The 19,738-nt window shown below is 40.7% G+C and overlaps 3 protein-coding genes across 10 annotated transcripts in view; 2 read left to right on the forward strand and 1 right to left on the reverse strand.

The window, feature by feature from the left end:
• The first annotated feature begins 273 nt into the window (after positions 1 to 273).
• Positions 274 to 7,334, forward strand: LOC141764006 (pannexin-1-like). Of its 3 annotated transcripts, none has more exons than XM_074628889.1 (6): positions 274 to 419; positions 1,909 to 2,030; positions 3,528 to 3,727; positions 5,933 to 6,437; positions 6,545 to 6,697; positions 6,801 to 7,334. In XM_074628889.1, exons 1-6 carry the CDS (start codon positions 416 to 418, stop codon positions 6,819 to 6,821), a joined length of 1,005 nt encoding a protein of 334 aa, XP_074484990.1. In that variant the 5' UTR covers positions 274 to 415; the 3' UTR covers positions 6,822 to 7,334. The 3 variants fall into 3 exon arrangements, with proteins under 3 accessions (XP_074484990.1, XP_074484989.1, XP_074484988.1); XM_074628888.1 differs by having other exon boundaries at positions 325 to 654; positions 5,936 to 6,437; XM_074628887.1 differs by having other exon boundaries at positions 327 to 654.
• Positions 7,335 to 9,106: 1,772 nt separating this feature from the next.
• LOC141764009 (nuclear distribution protein nudE homolog 1-like) lies at positions 9,107 to 16,563 on the forward strand. Its single transcript, XM_074628897.1, has 9 exons — positions 9,107 to 9,260; positions 9,646 to 9,766; positions 10,205 to 10,358; positions 10,829 to 10,977; positions 11,163 to 11,299; positions 11,886 to 12,062; positions 12,547 to 12,632; positions 12,786 to 12,940; positions 13,479 to 16,563. The coding sequence occupies exons 2-9, from the start codon at positions 9,681 to 9,683 to the stop codon at positions 13,570 to 13,572; spliced, it is 1,038 nt and encodes a 345-aa protein (XP_074484998.1). The 5' UTR covers positions 9,107 to 9,260; positions 9,646 to 9,680; the 3' UTR covers positions 13,573 to 16,563.
• A 3-nt stretch (positions 16,564 to 16,566) lies between these two features.
• myh11a (myosin, heavy chain 11a, smooth muscle) overlaps positions 16,567 to 19,738 on the reverse strand; it is a 36,231-nt gene continuing 33,059 nt past the window's right edge. For 4 of the 6 annotated variants that reach the window (XM_074628893.1, XM_074628891.1, XM_074628894.1 and 1 more), the window contains 3 exons: positions 19,511 to 19,619; positions 18,550 to 18,722; positions 16,567 to 17,684 (listed from right to left, as the gene is read on the reverse strand). In XM_074628893.1, coding sequence (XP_074484994.1) covers positions 17,555 to 17,684; positions 18,550 to 18,722; positions 19,511 to 19,619 — 412 coding nt within the window. In that variant the 3' untranslated portion in view covers positions 16,567 to 17,554. Of the gene's footprint in view, positions 17,685 to 18,153; positions 18,187 to 18,549; positions 18,723 to 19,510; positions 19,620 to 19,738 lie in introns of all 6 variants that reach the window. The other 2 variants (XM_074628896.1, XM_074628895.1) reach the window with 1 other exon arrangement.

The raw sequence follows: 19,738 nt of genomic DNA on the forward strand, positions 1-19,738 counted from the left end.
TACAGTATATATATATATATGCTCCATGACCATGTTAAAAGAACTTGTAACTCTCAAAAATATTTAAATAAATAAATAATTAATATATTTCAGACAATTACACAGTGGAAGGCAGCATATTGCACAGCATTACAGTCCATTCAGTCCATTCAGTTCAATTACTCCCTTGGGGATGAATAAAGTTGTCTGAACTGAACTGAACTGAACTCACAATTAAATGCTATCATATTACTGTCTATCACTAAAGCAACAGTGAGTGTCCCTCCATGTATAGGATGTATCTGGCACAGGTTGCCTGGCAGGTGCACTTTACGGCCCAGTAGCGCCCTCTGGAGACCAGCAGGCAGCCTGTTCCTCCTGTTGATGTCTGGAGCACAGTGACGGGACAGCAGGTTCAACCATCACTCACCAGCTGATGGGTAAACAATAACCGCTCAGTATCTTATCTATTTCTCACATTTCTACACTCCATCATGGCGATTGCGCACCTAGCCACCGAGTACGTGTTCTCAGACTTCTTGTTGAAGGACCCCACGGAGGCCAAGTATAAAGGGGTGCGTCTGGAGCTCGCTGTGGACAAGATAGTCACGTTTCTAGCCGTGGGGCTGCCTTTGTTCCTCATCTCACTCGCTTTTGCTCAAGAGGTGTCCGTCGGTGAGTTGTTGAATTTGTGTGAGCATCCGTCATCATCTGAGGTTATAATATTCCTCTTTATTTCATCATGTAGAATAATAATGTCTATGGTAATCCTGGCGGATCAGCTTCTTTGTCTCTCTCCATCTGCCACACTGCGACTGCTGCATATGGGTTTCAATTAACTAAACACAGCCTCCAGGCAGGGGTGGAGGATTCAGTGTGATTTTTATGCATGTAGAGGAGTTATGTTCAGTAAATGCCCAGAAAAGAGAGGTGTGAATACTGGAGAAGGTGTGGTTTAAGTCTCCACCCTTGTGAGGCAGGCATAGGCTCTGCTGCTGCTGCTGCTGATGATGATGATGATGGAAACTTTGGGCACATGGCAGTGTCAAACCTGTTGCCTTATGCACTTGAGTTACTGTAAAGAATAGCTCACACAAGAAGGTGATCTGCTTCCATCTTTAGTGTAAAAACAAAAAGATCCACAGCTCCAACAGCAGTGTAACAAACCCATGTGTAATCTTCTTAAGTCATAATGCCCGCAGTCTGTCGTCATCATGATCTGCAAGTATACTGCTCCATAACTCAGGCAGGGTGGATCCATTACACTGCAAGCCATGAGACAATATTTATTGTGACTGAAAGACACAATAATTATGGACAGCTATTATGGTAATCACATCATACTAACAAAGTGAATGCACGTTGTGGCAGAAAGCCCACATTGATTTTACTTATTAAATCAATAGCAATCACAAAGGAGGAGATGCAGAGAGAGAGAGAGAGAGAGAGAGAGAGAGAGAGAGAGAAAGGACATGTGAGACAGATTAGATGTAGATGTAGGCCTTTCCCACAGCACACATTTTGACTTGTCATAGTAAAAGCACAGGTGTTACTAAGCATCAACGGCTCTGCTCTGTTCAAGTGTCCCAGTGAGCTGTGCCAGTGTGACAGTGATAGGATGCTGTATTATAAAGGGATATATATATATATATATGTATTCATCATTCTGTAATATTAATATGACAAAATGCTGCCAAAAGTATTAGTCTGGTGACTATCTAGGTCGTCTGTGACTTGCACGTGTCTGATTGAACTTTCCACTCACCATATAGGGGATGGCATAATTATTGACACAAAGAATGCTGAGAACAACCCACCAACTAATTACAGCAGAGGAGGGAGGGCTGACACTTGCTGTAGTGTTTGTTTCTCTTTGCTGAATCACCAAAATGACTCCACTCTGACTAATTCTTCACTTTCCTCACACAGGTACCCAGATCAGCTGTTTTGCGCCCAATAACTTCTCTGTGAGACAGGCCACATATGTGGACTCATTTTGTTGGGCAGCAGTACAGCAGCAAGCTGACGGCTCACCACTATGGCTGCACAAGGTACAGACGTCTCCCCAACATGCACTGACAGTGAGAATCATCAGTGCTGACAGTGTGATTATGTGGGTATTGGGATGTTTTTGAAGTCGTAATACTGTTAATCCATTACCAATATTATTTAATCAAAGAATGGCCAAGCTTATGTCCATACATATCCTAAATTAAGGCATCCAAAATTGTGGGAAATTACAGTTTTTAAAAGAAAAATTGTCAGCTATGTGTCATTTTATTACCCCCTTTACCAATGAGACAGGCTTGAAACTGACAACGCATTTCTCATGAGAAAAATGCATGCTTTCTAATGTTAAAGTTATACTAATTCAGGCCAGTTTGGGGAAATACATTTTATCACTTTTTTATTATGTATTTCGCTCGCTGTACATTATCCCTTACAGATTTGGTGCTAAAATTTTTAAAAATTGTATCACTCAGGAATTGATACAAATTATCAATAATCCATCCAAAATACCACATTAAAACACAAAGACCTTGAGGAACACCATAGAAAAAGCCACGCTGTGATTTAGTATTAAAAACTTTTGACATTTGGAGATTTCTGCAAGAATTGTATTCTTCAGCGATTGAATGGCGAGCACTTCTGTTCTGGAAACTACTCAGAAACCCCTTATTGTCAATCTACCTAGGAAAGCCATCCATCCTCTGAATGCCCTAGGTCTCTAGTTTGTGGCTGTAAAGTTGCATGAGGCTGTGATTATCCTAGAGGTCACCAAAGGGCATTTTATACAGTGAGGTCAAATTTAGAAAAATGGTCTCACTACAATGAAATGTCTACTATGGGGACTAACATCATCAGACATGAATATATTTGGGCTCATCGGATCCACAAGAGTTTCAGCTTTACAGTGATACCCAATATATGCAATTCCAAGACTGTTTAGGGACCCCTGTATGAAGAAATATTCAAATACACCATTTTTAGAATAGTGAAAATAACACATTTATATGTCATTCTAATAACTGCATGTGATTATTATAAAGTGGGCGTGGATATAAAAGGGGAGACTCGTAGGTACCAATAGAACCTATTTTCATTCACATATCTTGAGGTCAGAGGTCAAGGGACCTCATTGAATATGGCCATGCCAGTTTTTCCTTGCCAGCATTTAGCCTGCATGTTACATTTGTCTGTATTGTAGGGTGAAAATAAGTCTTGAGGTGGAGTGCCATTCACTCCAGGGCTGCAGCCCTCGTCGGGAGGGAGCCGAGGTAATTTCAAACAGGGCCATTAGCTGTGGTTAATCCTGTCCTGTCTCCGGGCCTTCTCTAGGTCAGGGTGGCCCTTAACGGTCTCATCAGTAGTTTACAGCTGTAATAAAATTGTCCAGTTTGTAGGGGACAGGAAGACATCCCCTTTAAACTGTCCCTGTGCTCTGCTCAGAAGTATCCTACACTAATAATGTCCAGAAATCATTTTTGTCTTCTTTTTCTAATGCAGCCTTTTCTCTTCTGTTGTCTCCCTTTCTGTGATTCCCTCAGTTCTTCCCATACATCCTGCTCTCACTGGCCATCCTCATGTATATCCCGGCCCTGTTCTGGCGTTTCACTGCAGCTCCTCACCTCTCCTCTGACCTGAACTTCATCATGGAGGAGCTGGACCGCTTTTATAATCGTGCCATCAGAATGGCCAGGAATCTAGCATCCTTAGATACCAAAGGTGCATCTGAGGACACCCAGAGGTAAACACCTTGTTATTACTCACTGCTATGTACTCCTTAGCAGGAGATGTGACAATAACATTTGTTTTAAACATTAGCTTTGATTTAAAGCAAGGGTGTCAAACTCATTTTAGTTCATGGGCCGCACATAGCCCAATTTGATCTCAAGTGGGCCGGACCAGTAAAACCATTGCATAATAGCCTAACCTATAACTAACAACACCTCCAAATTTTCCCTTTCTTTAGTGTAAAGAAGTACAAGTACATTCTGAAAACGTTCACAATTAATGAACAATCCCATTTACAATACAGATGATAAACAGCCTGAGATATCTCGCTGATCTCGGCTACAAACCAGTTTGTATATATACTAGTACCAAGTTCTTGTACCAAGTTCAGCTGTTGTTCTTTAAGCACTGAAAGGTAGTACTGTGAACACACAAGCACACTGGTTTCCCCATTTACCTCTGTGAAGAAATAGGAACTGGTCCATTTCTCTCGGAAAACCCAACACTCTGTGTCCTCTTTTCATTTTCTAGTGGCAGCTCCTGCATGAACAGTAGCCTACGCTTGACAGTGTTGTGTCACATAGCCTGCATGTGGGATCTATAATCGCGTAACAAGCATAGAGCCTGCTACTCTTATTAGGACAGAGTGACCCCCAGTGGACAATAATTTGAATCAATGACTTCTATGCAATTTTTACACTTTGCAAAGTCACCTAGTGGGCCAGATTTGGCGGGCCCTCATACACAGTATATATAGTATATATATATATACAGTATATATATTGATTTTTTGGCCATATTGACATATTATTACTTATTTATTAATGCAGTTGTTATTAGCAAACAATTGCCTATGTACACATCCAGCAGATATGGCGTGACAGTAGCATTCATTTGGAGTTGTGTTTCTGACAAATGTCCGTTACCTTCTGTCTAACTCTGTTTTGGTCTCCACCAACTCCTAAGAGACATATTGAGCTCTTTAGCTGCTAAATGCTCCACTATGTTCACAAGCTAGTTGCTAACAGATGCGAGCAGATAGCGCACACTGGCTTTTAGGGCTTTTAGGACCAGAATACATCTCTGATATCCTCAAAGAATAGAAACTGAGTAGGGCTCTTCGATCCATGAACTCAGGTCAGCTAGCACAGCCCAGAGTCTAAACATGCTGACGCAGCATTTAGCTGTTTTGCTGCAACCGGAACAAACTTCCAGAACATCTTAGATGTGCACCAAATGTAGCAATTTTTAAATCCAGATTAAAAACATTTTTCTTTTCACGTGCGTATGATTAAGCTGCTGTTTTGTTTTTACAATGTCTTTATTCTATTTCAATTACTTTGTGTTTTATCTTATATTGCTTATCTTTTAATTATATCTCTCTGTTAAATTACAATTTTATGTACTTTTCATCTTTTAATCATATCTTAGATATGGATCGTTTCTTATTTTGATTTATTTAAGTACACTGAATTGCCCCTGTGCACGAAATGTGCTATAGAAATAAACTTGCTATTGCAATTGCTATTTTTAGCTGGGAACAGCTGGCTGCTACATCTGGAAATGACACTGATGAGAATGGTGACAATTAACCAAAACAGTAAAGTACCCGCTGCAAGCCATGAATGACAACACTGAGCTACCTCAGAGTTGGGTGATAATCTCACTGGCTTTGTCTCTCTCTATGAGTGACACTTTTCACATTGCACTTAAACAGTCATTAGTCAATTAGTCATGTAACCTATTGTTCATATAAAAATATTGATTAGTGCAGCTAGTATAGAATACAAGACATATATGGTGCTTGTACTGCACCAGTTTTCACCAGGAATGCCTACTTTTTCTACAAAACATTATCACATCAGAATATTTTGAAAGATGCTATAATTACATAACAAATCTACACAAAGGGGCTTTAATTTGGATTATTAATAGATCAATAAGGCCAGTGAATGAAAGTCTTATACAATTCCATAAAATGCTGATCTTTTGTGTTTATAAACATAAATAATATCACACTGAGTTTATAATAAACAGATTTGAATAAGCATTAAGGAAGGTTTTGGTCATGGGTAAGTAAGGAAAAAAGGCCTGTTTCTAGTTACATATCCTTCAGAAAATCCTGTTGCCGTATGGAACTGTATTTCTTGATATTTGATACAATGACATTTGCATTTCTAAACATAGGCATATTTATGCTAAATGTCCTTTTTTGCAGCAGTGCTTTGGAACTGACCGAGGGTTGCTTCAGATACCCTTTAGTGGAGCAGTATCTGAAGACCAAGCGCCTCTCTCACTGCCTCGTGGTCAAGTACCTGTTATGTCGAGGCATGACACTGCTGATCCTCCTGCTGGCCTGCATCTACCTGGGCTACTACATCCGACTGGCATCTTTCACTGATGAGTTTCCCTGTGACCTGCGTACAGGGATGCTGAAGAATAACAGCATGGTGCCGTCGGCTGTGCAGTGTAAGCTTGTGGCAGTGGGTGTCTTCAGGCTGCTCAGCTACATCAACTTGGGAGTATATGTGCTTCTTGCTCCGCTGGTGGTGTACGCTTCTCTTGGACCGGCTCGCCAGAGCTCCAGCTTCCTCCGGCCATATGAGCTGCTGCCGGGCTTTGGATCTTTGAGTGTGGTCACGCCCTTCTACAACGACCTCAGTATCTACCTGTTGTTCCTGCAGGAGAATCTGAGCGAACTCAAATCATTTAAGTGTCTGCAGGTGGGTCCCAGCACACATACTGTAAGACCAATACTGTGGTTAAAATATGCCGACTGTGTTTGCTGTTGCTTTTTCTTTGATAAAGAAGTAACTTGGTGTATTTACAGGTGCTTGAGTTGTTGCAAGAGGCTGGCGATGAGGGGTTTGACACCATGTGCCTGCTGCGAACTCTGGGTCAGGTGAAGACTGACGCGTTAGACAGTAAGAAGACATGCTCACACAAGATCTGCAAAGAAGCCAATAAAACCGAGGACAATGAGGTAAGGAGGAATATTTAGTCTTCTAATGGAGGCTGTGTAACTTTAGTGAAATAAGCTGATTATCTGATGGATTTAACCTTGGACATGTTTTATTTTCCTTCAGCTCTTTCTGACTAGTTCCTGAATGATTGACCTGAAAAGGATAAGCCCTGCTGTGATGGAAGAGAACAATGTGAGAAAAAACTGTACACTTATCTGAATTTCTGGTGGTGTATTGACCTACAGCAGGTCAATAATCCATATAAAAAAAAGAGGAGGCCTATATTCATTCACACAGTCTGCAGTTTGGCCAACAGACATTTTACCTCTCAGATGTCTTATTTTTAGTAAATGTGAATACTCCAAGGACAAGTGTCTCAGGTCTGAGGCGATCTGCTGCTGACCTCTTTCTCAGGATCTTAAATGCCTTCCAAACAGAACTCATAATATAAGCCACGTTCATTGGACTGAAATCTGTACATTAATTTTCCAGTCTCAAGAGCCCATTTCCTGCCTTTTATGTTAGAATGAGAGACGTTTCTGAACACAGGGTTCAGATGTATTTGTAGTTGATGTGGGGCAATAAGAAGATGTAGTGATTGATGAAAGTTTGTCCATCCAAAGTGAGCATAAAATTAACATGAATTGAACCTCTGGAGCAGCTGTGTCTGGACTGTAAAGCATGTGATTATTTACATATAAATGTACTGTTAACAACAGCTGGTATACCATATATGCATGTTGAAAGTAAAACAAGACCCTGGGTTGTCCAAACTGATAGATTGATGGCAGCACTGCATTTTACATGAAAGATGAGGTAGAGTAAAACCTGTGTGTGTGTGTATATATGTATATATATATATATATTATTGGAATGTATTTATTTTATTGTTACTTTTAAGGTGCTCACTGTGAACAGGAGACTTAGTGGAATGGTGCACACTGAGAAATCTGTGAATGTAGATTTTATATGTCGAAACTGGTGCATGAAACTCAAAGGTAACATGAATTTTGATTGGATGTCATTGTTATAGTGACTTTCTAACAATACAGCCATAATATTGAACCAGCATAACAGTAATGTATCTACTACCTATTTTGTGTCATGACTATAACTTTAATGCTGATGCAAGTGGTTTTCAGAATGAAAAAACACTGTTGAAAAAATAACACAGTTTTTCTTTGTACTTTTTACAAATGTGAAATTCATAAATTGAACTGAATCTGCAGAATTTCAGTCTTTCAGCCTATTCAAGTAGCCCACAGACCAGAAGCCTTTGAGAACTCCCCGATTACTTCAATGGCGACAGAGATTTTATTTTCATTTTGCAAGAATAGTGTGGTGTCATTTGCTAGCTGAGTTACGATTAATTCTCTACCAATAAGATATTTAATATGGACTGCCAAAAGCTGAGTCACAAACAGGAAGAGATATGCGGAGGTGGGCATGCCTCTTAAAATATTAAATCTAGAGGATGTACCGCCCATTAGTTTAATACAACTATTACTGTTCTTATAAAAAGCTTTAATAGCTGTAGAAAAATAATTAGGCCTACCAAAGCCATTGTAAAATGAATGGATGCTCCACTGTGTCGAAAGCATTGTGGAAGTCTAAAAATATAACAAATCCATTATCATCAATTAATTCTGAGTGATAGGTTAACCACATAACTCCATTTCATTTGTATCAATAGATTTAACTCTCGGAGAGTTCAAAAAAGAGATCAGCAGATGCATGGCAAAACGTAGAGCTATATCATTATTTTGAAAAAAAAATAAAATAATTTACTACAGTAATTGGATATTAATTTGTAGACCTCTGTAATAACCTGTTAGTGCCGGAATTATGTTTTTCTAAATTGAATAATGAATTTAATTTTGTTCAGCTTCTTCAAGCCATTTGTTCTAGACATGATAAATGCACCTTTTGCTTTTTGACTGTATAGTTCATCTAGTGTAATTTGTAGGTAATAATAATGTAGGCCTATCTGTTGTTGTTGTTGTTGTTGTTGTTGTTCTTTGGTGTTTATTGGCGGTAGGCAAACCATCTTAGAGGTGCATTACCGCCACCATCTGGACTGGAGTGTGGAGCAGGAGATTGTGCAGAAACAAAACAAAAAAAATAAAATAATAATAAGAAGAAAAATAAAAATAATTATAATTATAATAATGAGGAAAACTCTAGATTCGTTTAACTAAATCAGTTTCTCTTAAAAACTGAATAATGTCACAGTATATGTTATCTGCTGTATTCCCCCAATAGACCTGACAAGTCTGTTTCTTCTATGAAATAAATAGCTGATTTTACGACAATTGTGTGTTGTTGGGGGCTTCTCCTTCCAGCAGCTACAAGTTCGTTGAACGATCTGATTGGCTGATACGCTCTCTACGTCACATCTCTCGTCCAATGGCGTGGTCGAGCTGCAGCTTGGTTTGTATTTGGTTGGTGAGTGGAGCAGCGTCTTACCGTCATGAGAGATTAGTTTGTGCAATACCGTCTGTTGCACAAGTCTGGACGATATAGTTTTACCTCGACATATATCCCCCTAGCTGTGGCATGTTTTAATCGTTCCCTTACATGCGGGTGAGTCTGCTTAGTCTCTGTTTCTCACTGTGTTGTGATAATAACACTCAGGCTCGCTACAAGTCGCTGAGCTAACTTAGCTACATTAGCTTAACGTTAGCTGGAGAGCTTAGCCATGGTAACGATAAATGCACTGTGTTAAAAGTAGCTAACGCGTTCATCTCACATCTTTACCCTACCGTACTCTATAGAAACAGTGCTAAAACATATCTCTGTAGTGTTGGTTTACAGATTACACAGCTGCTGTGGAGTAACGCGAGTGAACCATGTTAGCATCCGGTAACCGTGTGGTTATGTGGCTTGACTTGTCAGGATGTCTGTGCTCTTATTGCAGGTAGAGACAGTATTAAAGCAGCTGTAAACGTTACTATGTCTTACTTTACAGTTAGGCCGTCATCTTGACACACAAAGCAGAAGACCATGGTGGAGCCAACAACGCACAAGTTTACATCCCTAGAAGAGGAGCTGGGCTTCTGGAAGGAGCAGGCAGAGGCACATCAGCAGAGGTAACTGTGTTAGACAGCAACTTTAGGAGAACATCACTCCTTACATATGCTTTATTAGGTGATTTAAATAATAATCCTGCCTTTCATCTATGGAAATCTCATGTACAAAGTTATATGCCGGCTTAATCACTCTGAGAATGACATAGTCTTGCGTATGTCTAACATCAGATTTAGCAATACATGGTACCAATCACAGCTGTGGAAGCACTGGTATAGTTCTTTATATGTAAGGCATTGATGTATGTATATATATTTTTAATATCTTTTAATCATGACTTTTTATAGTGCTTCCTGTATTATATGTAATGTATTGTTGTTGTTTTTCTTTTTTTCTTATCTGGACCTTGAGTCTGCAATAAAGTTTGAATTGAATATGCACATGTTATACAGCATGGGGAGGGAGTTATTGTTGGTAGTAAACATTGTTTTTTTCATCAGGGCTGATGAGGCTCAGGAGGAGTTGCAGGAGTTTCAGCAGATGAGTCGAGACTATGAAGCAGAACTGGAAGCCGAGCTGAAGCAGTGCGAGGGTCGGAACAAAGAGCTGCTTTTAGACAACAACCGATTCCGGATGGAACTGGAAAGCATAAAGGTAGAGCACCTTGATTATAAATAGGCCATGGTCCTTGCAGAGCTTGGAAAGCTCTGGTGCTCCAGTTAGTGAGGAGTGATGAAGACAGAGAAACAGAAGAGACACACCCACGGATAGCCTTTAGCTGACCCAAATTCAGCATATCATTGCCACTGCCACTTGGAAAATTGCTGCCTCGCTGTAAGGCAGCTGACTGCTGTTTTTGTTCAGTGGTCCACAGGAAAGAAACCATGAATGAGGGACGTGAATGCAGGATTGTGCTAAAAAAAACCTGATCGCTCAAAGGTTGTTGGGGAGAAGGAGGAGAAAGAACATTCAAACGGATTTCTCGTCTTATCTAGTGTCTAAAAAATACACGGATCCTCTTAAAGCATGAAAATATGCTGGCAGCTGCATTGATTAATCTGCTGTGTCACTGCAAAGCTTGTATCGGCATGCCATTTAATTCGATTTCTGTGTGCTCTTTGCAGGAGAAATTTGAGGCGCAGCATTCTGACGCTTTCAGGCACATCTCAACCCTGGAGGAAGATCTGGCACAAACCACAGCAGTGAAAGATCACCTGCAGAAATACATCAGAGAGCTGGAGCAGTCCAATGATGACCTGGAGAGGACCAAAAGGTCAGTGTCCAAGAGGTCTTATGTCATTATCTCACCAATGGGCTTCGTGCTCAAGCTAATTGGCTGACTCTGTCTTTAATACACATACACACACACATAGTTAAGGCTGTAGCACACAAAGCCAATATGCTAAATAAGTCCAGTGTTGTTAACTTTTATTGGCCCATCCTCTCTGCTCGTCCCAGGGCTACCATCATGTCTCTGGAGGACTTTGAGCAGCGGATGAACCATGTCATTGAGAGGAATGCCTTTCTTGAAAGCGAGTTGGATGAGAAAGAGAACCTGCTTGAGTCTGTTCAGAGGCTGAAGGATGAAGCCAGAGGTATGCGCACACACACACACACCGTAGCTTCTCAAGTTTACAAGAACTGCTGATTTGTCTACAAACTGCCACGTATGCTTAACTCAGTGAATTTTGATAGCCGATGTATTTTGAGCATTCTCAGATTCAGACATGTGACTAGTGATAACATTGTTGTTTTTTTTGGATTTGAATTATAGACTGTGGACTAGAGATTTTCTCTTGTGCAAGTGCAGAATGTGCATGCTGGCTGTACGTTTTGTGGTCGTGCTCAAGTGTATCTTTTAATAGTAAACGTGATTTTTGTCTGTGCTAGGTCTTTGATGTTGGCTTGGTGTTACAGGACACTAGCATTATTGTTTGGAATTAGTTTTTAGTTCAAATTGTTTTTTAAAAGTATTTACATCACATGATTACCAGACGACTGACATGACGTCATAGATTACCTATTTACGGTAGTTTCAAGTCTCCGCAATTTCATTTTTGTAGTATATGGAACGTAATGGAAACCATTAATGTTGATCCTCAAACACGTGGCACTGGAATCTTTGTCTTTTATAAAAAGCAGACTCACTAACGGTATACCTGTGTGTCCTGTTTGTGTCAGACCTCCGCCAGGAGCTGGTTGTACGTCAGAAGGAAAGACGGCCGTCCAGCAGCCTGGGCAAAGACATCGATCGAGCAGATCTGCCATGTCCCTCAGCTGGTAGCCCATCCATCCCCGTCACACCCTCCAAACCTATCAGCTCATTTGCCACGCCCCCTGCTTCCAGTATCCGACGAGGTAACGAGAAAAACTTTGACTACAGTAATAACCACAGTGTAGAGCTGCACGATTTCAAAAAAATATCCCATTGCGATTGTTTTTCTGATATTGCGATATGATTTATTATATTAGAGGGTATGTTTTTACATCATTATTCTCATTTTCATTGAAAAACATGATCACACAATGATTATGGTGTGATTTTTTTTATTTTTTTATTTTTTTTTTTGCGGGATCTGTACCAAACAAAGCTGTTTTCTTAAGTCTTTAGAATAATCATGTGTAGGCCGGGACATCTCTGGTGGTGTTTTGGTATTTACATACACATTTCACCTTTTAACAAATATTGCAATAATCCTCCTCATCCTGCGTTTTGAAAATTGCCATATTGCGATTTCGATAAAATTGATCAACCATGCAGCCCTGCTACAGTGATATTCAACATACCAACTTCGGATGAACATAATATGTGTTCACCTGCTCATATCTGTTTTTGTTTAAGGTGATGGTCTAACGGGGACTCCCCTCACAACGTCTGCAAGAATATCTGCACTCAATATTGTAGGGGAGCTGCTGAGAAAAGTCGGAGTAAGAGATTTAAAAATGCTACCACTAGAGTACCCAGTGAATACACGCTGTACAGAACTGTGTTAACACTGAATAGAATCACTACACATTTGTTTTGTTGTTGTTGTTTTTTTCCCCATGTATGAGCTGACCATTTTTCAATATCCCTGCCAGAATCTGGAGTCAAAGTTGGCATCCTGTCGAGACTTTGTTTACGACACATCGATCAGCAGACCAGCACTTCCGGCTGGCCCTGGTAGTCCTTCTTGTTTAGAAAGAGGCCCTGAGGTCCAAGCTAGCAGCATGAGCCCCCCTCCTCAGTACGAGAGGTGAGGAAAACAACAATTATTACATAGAAGTCTGTTTTTTTCTGGTTAAGGAGCATCTTACTTGTGCTTAAAGGTAAAATATGCAACAGTTGTCGGTTGGTGTTTGTAAACACACAGCATTCAAAGTTGGCCACTCCTCCTCGGCTCAACTAACGGGTTACACCCCACCGTGGGGCCCAAAGGCCGTTGACAGACGGCCAGAGTCCGGAGTAAAGCAGAATAAGAAGAAAAGAGAAAATACAGGCAGAGGGCTGCAGGGTTTCTGCAGAAACAGACACCGCCACACTCTTTTAGTGGGTCACAAGTGATGATTGAGAGGGATTATTTTAGTATCCATCTATCCATTTTTTTGTTAGGACATTTGTGCATGTTATACCTTTAAACACATGCTACACTGTTGTTGATTTCATGATGTGAACTACAAAATCAGCTTTGCTTAAGAATGATTTGAATTATCGTTTTATTTTATGCCCGTAAGGCCAAAAAATATTGGTGTGTGGTTTGCTCATGAGTGTATGTGTCACAACTTGTCTTGCAGTTTAGTGAAGCGGTTAGAGTTTGGACCAGCTCCTCCGAGAGGCGTCTGCCAGGGTGCCCAGTCTCCGCAGGGAGGGGTCAAGATCCTGCTATGAGAGAAAAAAGGAGGCGAACCCACCCCCCTCCTTCAATAACCTGACACCGCCCCCCCACCCCCATGTCCCCTCTCCATCCTCAATAAACTACAGCAATGGGACTTTGAACTGAGCAGTCTTCCCTTGTCGCCACGTGCCCTGCTGAACTCTTTTGAACAAGAAAACCACTCTCCTTGCTCCTCGGCCCACATAATCAGAGCATGGACTTCTGCTGCCTCAGGCTAGTATCACACCATATCTATCATAAGAAGCAGCACTACAGCTTTTGAAAAATCAAGGATCAGAGAACTTACTGCTCACATTATATCTTGTGCTGTAGCTTTGACACTGTGGTGAGGAGCATCTAAAAAAACAACCTTCTGTGTCTACGGATTTGCTCTCTGGTGGATCAACAGGGCTGTCGAAACATTTCTACTCCCAGAAAACACCTTTAGGGTGGTTGCTGCACTTGTTCCTAGAGTGCTCCAGGGATGACGTGTTTTTGTAGGCCAACCAGGAAGTTAGCATCGCCCTGCTTCCCTCAACAAAAAGCCAATGGGATTTTTCCGTTGGGTTTTGGATTATTGTGGCAAACACACGTTTATCATACTTTCACGTTTTGTTCAGCAAGATAATCTCCAAAATGAACACCACTTTAATGATTTTTGAAGTGTGAATGCAATCGCCAGAAGTAAAAAGCTAACTTAAGGCTATTAACGAACTACGTTACGGTCACATGAGTGCGTGTATACACAACAAGGTCGTAAAGGAGGAGGAATTATCGTGATGACGTTTAGTAGTCTCATTTATCAACTTGTTAGCAACCGCCTTTTTTAAGACACATAAAGGCTTCAAGATTCATGAGTGGGATATTTATTGACGTATTTTATATCGTAGAACAAAACGTTAAAATGTCTTAAGCTTGTGTTAACCACAGACCTTATTTCAGGCATCTAACTAAAGACCCATTCAATAATGGGTTTTAGGACTCATTCCTGTAGCACTCTATTGATCATGAAATAGGGACTCGAATAAGAGCCACTGAGCATGACCCTGAAAGAGGGACCAAGACCAAGTGTCATTTAGAATAAGGTTGGATCGTACAAATATTGTCTATGACCAAGTCCAAACCAAAGCTTTGATTAATGAAAAACTGATCAAAGATGTAGCACTGAACAACACCGGCATGAATTAACTTCTCTTGAGAAGGAGCTAGACATTGTCGGGTGAAAAGATGGTTCAAATCATTTTTCTGAGCTGAGCCTCAGATTTTTTTTTTTCTTATGTTTTATTTAGAGGAGACTCAATATTCTCCACTGCTACAAAAAAAACTTGCTGCCAGGAACTGGTGTTAGCATTTCAGCCATCGCTGCCTTCATCAATGTCATTACCTCTTCAGTTTATAGGCCTTGCTTTGCTGTGATAGTTCAAATAAATGAAGCGGGTTATGCATTCCTCGTGCTGCCAGGCGTTGTAGGAATGAGATAATGTCACTTCCCTTCAGGCTAGTTTAATCTCGCATGGTATTCAGTTTCCATCACCTCCTTTCTGCCGTTGCACAGACTTGTTTTAGCTGACTCATCATTATCTGGTTTGCAAGGCTTTATGAACGTGAAGTATGGGAATATGATTTCAGTCTCAGAGATGAGATGTCCATTTGTCATGCTGCGGATTTTCTGATCTAGTGTCACCAATAACTTTTATACTGATTTGAAGTTGACTGTAGAAGTTAGATCGGCACATGTTCACTACTGAATGTATAGTAATAATTCCCTATTAAGGTGTGAGACCTCGTGTCTGCCATCAAGAGTTATAGAGAGGAGAAGTCACGCCCCTTCCGTTGGACCACCATGGGACCTTATTTAAGAAAAGATATGTACGGTAGTCAACGGAGAGAGAGAAATATGTTTTTGATCCTGTTTGAGTTGCACCACATAGCACACATATGTTTGTCAAACATAATTTTTCAAGTCAAGAAACTCTGTTTGTCATATCATTTAGTGTTTTTGTTTTGCTTCCTGGTCTTTTTATCAACCGGGAAGAGAGAACAAGCAAGACCCGTTGCTGGTGTGAGTTCATCCCAGTATGAAACACAGATATAGTGTGATTCAGAGCGAGAGACGTCACTACGTAACTTTTGAGCGTGTTCTAATTACATATTTTCAAAGTCTGATACTTCAACAGTTTTACAACAAACTAGAGACTTTCTCAACATGCAAAATCTTTTAAATTGAAAAACATAACATGTGATTCTTGGCGCAATTCAAACAGGATCAAAAAATATTTGTCTCTCTCCGTTGACTACCGTTCATATTTTTTTCCTAAATAAGGTCCCACGGTGGTCCACCGGAAGGGGCGGGACTTCGCCCCTCTTTATATGGTGGACGAATGAGGAAAAAGTACCAAGCAATAATAGATTTTAACAGGTCAAAGATAAGCACAGTTCATAGTATATTTGTGTAGGTATATAGAGCCTATATTGGATACCCTTTTCCTGCCTTTTAGTAAGAGATGTTGTGAATGAGGAAATGGAGTGATTTAATATGACATTTGTGCTTTTCCCTGAAATGTTTCTGGTTCATCTGGAGCTGTCACTACTGCCATCCAGCAGCTCATCAAGCAAATATCACAGTACATATTTAAATATCACATTCATACTGTGGTTGTCACTGTACTGCAGTGTAGCCTGCGTGTAGAGTTATATTGTGGTTAATACGCATGAGAATTGGATTTCCTGCTCCTCTTTGCTGTTTAACCTTCCTTGAACTAACATGAGCTCACTGTAACTTTAATCCACCACCACCACTGTGTACTGGGTGTTTGTTTGCATACAGCACCTTTGCAACTGTGTCTGTATTTGGACTTTAAACTGTATGTGCCTGAGGTACTATACCCAACTTTTATCCTGTTGGTTTGCAGCTGTTTTTCTATTGAGCTGAAAAGATGAGAATAACGTTCTGATGATCTTTGAAGTTACTGACTGAGACGGAAACATTAAAAGGAGAAAATCAATGCTTTGTTTTTTTTAAAATCTTTATTTCTTGTGCAGGTGGTTCAACAGGTAGTAGATACGATTGGTGTCATGTAAACATCAGTTGATTACATATAACATGATCAAATGAGAATGGGTTTTCGGGTGATATGGGGCTTTTTGAACATGTATAGTAAATCAGGACAAAGGGGAGGGGGGAGGGGGGAGGGGGGAGCGGGGAGAGAACAAAAATAGAGAAGATGTCCAATTCTGAAATCTGGCTCGTGATTTTACAGTTAAGGCTACCCTAAAGTTTGTCTGACCTAAAACATTCTGACATTACTGAGCTTGAGGAAAACTAATCTAAACATGTCTGGGCACAAGAAAGGAGCAAATAATATAAACGGTGACTTTAGAAAATGTTTAACAGCTAAATATTGTTTTTTTTTGGGGTACAAACAGCAGCACTGAGTGGATGCAGACTGAGTATAGAAATCTCTTTCTACATATCTAGTCAGTGCTGCTCTGAACAGCAGTCACAGGCAACAGGACGACAGTCGCTGATAATAGTTACAGATCCATAGATTTACAGGATGTCTCTGCTTTAAGTTGTGCCGACTCATCGTGGAGACCCGAGGCTTTGCTGGCAGGTTAGTGTGGTAATTAGAAGCACCTATGTTCGTGTACAAAACCTTGCATAAGAAGGGATCGGTCATTCAGTGCAGTACAAAACAGTGTAGCTTAAAAAAATAATAATAATAATAATAATAAAAGGAACAGCAAATCACACATCAGCAGACCCACCAAAACAACTCCCCCTAGTTGATATCAAGTCCCGATTATTGTGTGTCAAGAAAAGGTGCTCTGAAACAAGACGATAGATCGGTACGCTATTGGAAGTTGGAGAAAATCTATATTTTGAAGTGATATTGAAGAACTATAGCGTAACAGGCTTTGAAGTTATTCTCTGTTAAAGTGGCAGGGTTGTGCCCTGGAAGGTTATTCTGATATCTGGTTGTTGTTTCACGTCCCTCACTCTGCAGACTTGGTTCCGTTGAAGTCGCCTTGGGAGTCGGCCTCCTCCTCCGAGGCGTCCTCGACCACCCTTCGGCCTCCGCCCGTGCGCCGAGCTGTGCCGCCAAAGGAGGGCTCGTTTCCGCGCCTAAAAAATGCCACAGAGATCGACACGAGACAGAGACACAAACACAGGAGCATACGCCCGCAGTGAGAGGAGTGGTTATGTGACATTATGTTTCCGAGCCGGTTAAGGTTTTGTTTGAAAACCACTTGGGTGTTGATGAAATACAGAATGGACAGGTTGTGCTTCGGTTACAGGTTAAAGCACGCTGGTTATCTTTGTAACTCATTTGACTCCTGGCTCCAGGAAAATGAGTTCGGTTTATGGCAATTAAACCAAGCTCTGAGAAAAATATGGCCACCAGTTAGAAATTGGTGTAATGGAAAGTTGACTTGCGACCCAATATTTTAGTTTTTCTAAAGGAAATCGTGGAAGCTGATGAGCCATATGTCTCTCAGTTAGGCTCAATGAAAGAAATGATAGCGTTAAGAATGAAAAGTTATGGTAAGTTCATAAGAAATGGTGATGGGGTAACTTTTAGGCGCAGAGGTACCTGCTGTGTTACTCCTTGGGTTCAGGGTTGCCTCTGGAATAGAGATGGACACCATTGTTTTGCTTGTGCTCAGTAAGCCCACCAAACTAAATTCTACTCAAATTTTAATGCTTTAAATGTGTGTTTACAACCCTCTGAAGACGACTGTAGTGACAACGTGCTCTTTAGCACTCAAATGTAGGTGACCTGAGAACAGTTAACACTTTGAGTTGACTTATTTTGTGTGAGAAGATGTATAATATGCATGTTTTACTCATGCACAGACATTGGGTTACTGCGGTATCTGTGTCCTGTTGTAAAGGGATAAAAAGGTGAATGAGACAAGTGAAAATAACAAACAAAACCAACAACACTCTGCCTAGCCAAGAAGAAAGGAGGACAGACTCTTTGTACTACCTGAGTTTGCTCTTGAGAGTGTTGACCTCGCGGCTCATGGCGTCGCTGGCCTCGGTGGCCTCATCCAGCTCCCGCTGCAGCTTCCTGCGGGCGGCTGTAGCGCGCTGAGACTCTTCCTCCGACTCCTCCAGCTGCCGCTTCAGCTGCTTCATGCGGGTATTCGCCTTTTCCGCCTGGTGAGCGAACAGAGGAAATATACAAACTCGGGCTGTCAATCGATTAAAATATTGAATCTTGATTAATCGCAGGATTGTCCATAGTTAATGACGATTAATCGCAAATTAATCACACATTTTTTATCTATTCAAAATGTACCTTAAAGGGAGATTTGTCAAGTATTTAATACTCATCAACATGGGAGTGGACAAATGTGCTTGCTTTATGCAAATGTATGTATATATTTATTATTGGAAATCAATTAACACAAAACAATGACAGATATTGTCCAGAAACCCTCACAGGTACTGCATTTAGCATAAAAAATATGCTCAAATCATAACATGGCAAACTCAAACAGGCAACAACAGCTGTCAGTGTGCTGACTTGACTATGACTTGCCCCAAACTGCATGTGATTATCATAAAGTGAGCATGTCTGTAAAGGGGAGACTCGTGGGTATCCATAGAACCCATTTTCATTCACATATCTTGAGGTCAGAGGTCAAGGGACCCCTTGAAAATGACCATGCCATTCTTTCTTCATCAAAATTTAGCCTAAGTTCGGAGAGTTATTTAGCCTCCTTCTCGACAAGCTAGTATGATATGGTTGGTCCCAGTGGATTTCTTAGGTTTTCTAGCCCACTACAACCTAAAAACCGCAATTTGTGTTAATGAGTTAAAGCTATTAGTAGCGTTAAAAATTTGCGTTAATGTGTTAACTTTGACAGCCCTGATACAAACTTAGTACTCTTTCGATAGGCCGTCCCAACTAACCAGAGAGTGGGTGCATTAAGTGATTGTACCTGGTCTTTGTACTGCTCTCCCTGTTTCCTTTCGTCTTCCACCTGCATCACCAGGTCCTTGAGCTTCTTGTCCTTCTGGCGCAAACCCTTTGCAGATGCCTGCTTCTCCCTGAGAGAGGACAAAAGCGTTCAGAGAGGAACACGAGTATAACTGATGTAACCGTAGAAAACTTCCTCAGGTGAAAAAAATAGATAAAACCAAAACTATATTAATGGAACAGGAAAGCA

Source organism: Sebastes fasciatus, chromosome 3 (genome assembly GCF_043250625.1).
Source record: "Sebastes fasciatus isolate fSebFas1 chromosome 3, fSebFas1.pri, whole genome shotgun sequence".
Lineage (NCBI taxonomy): Eukaryota > Metazoa > Chordata > Actinopteri > Perciformes > Sebastidae > Sebastes > Sebastes fasciatus.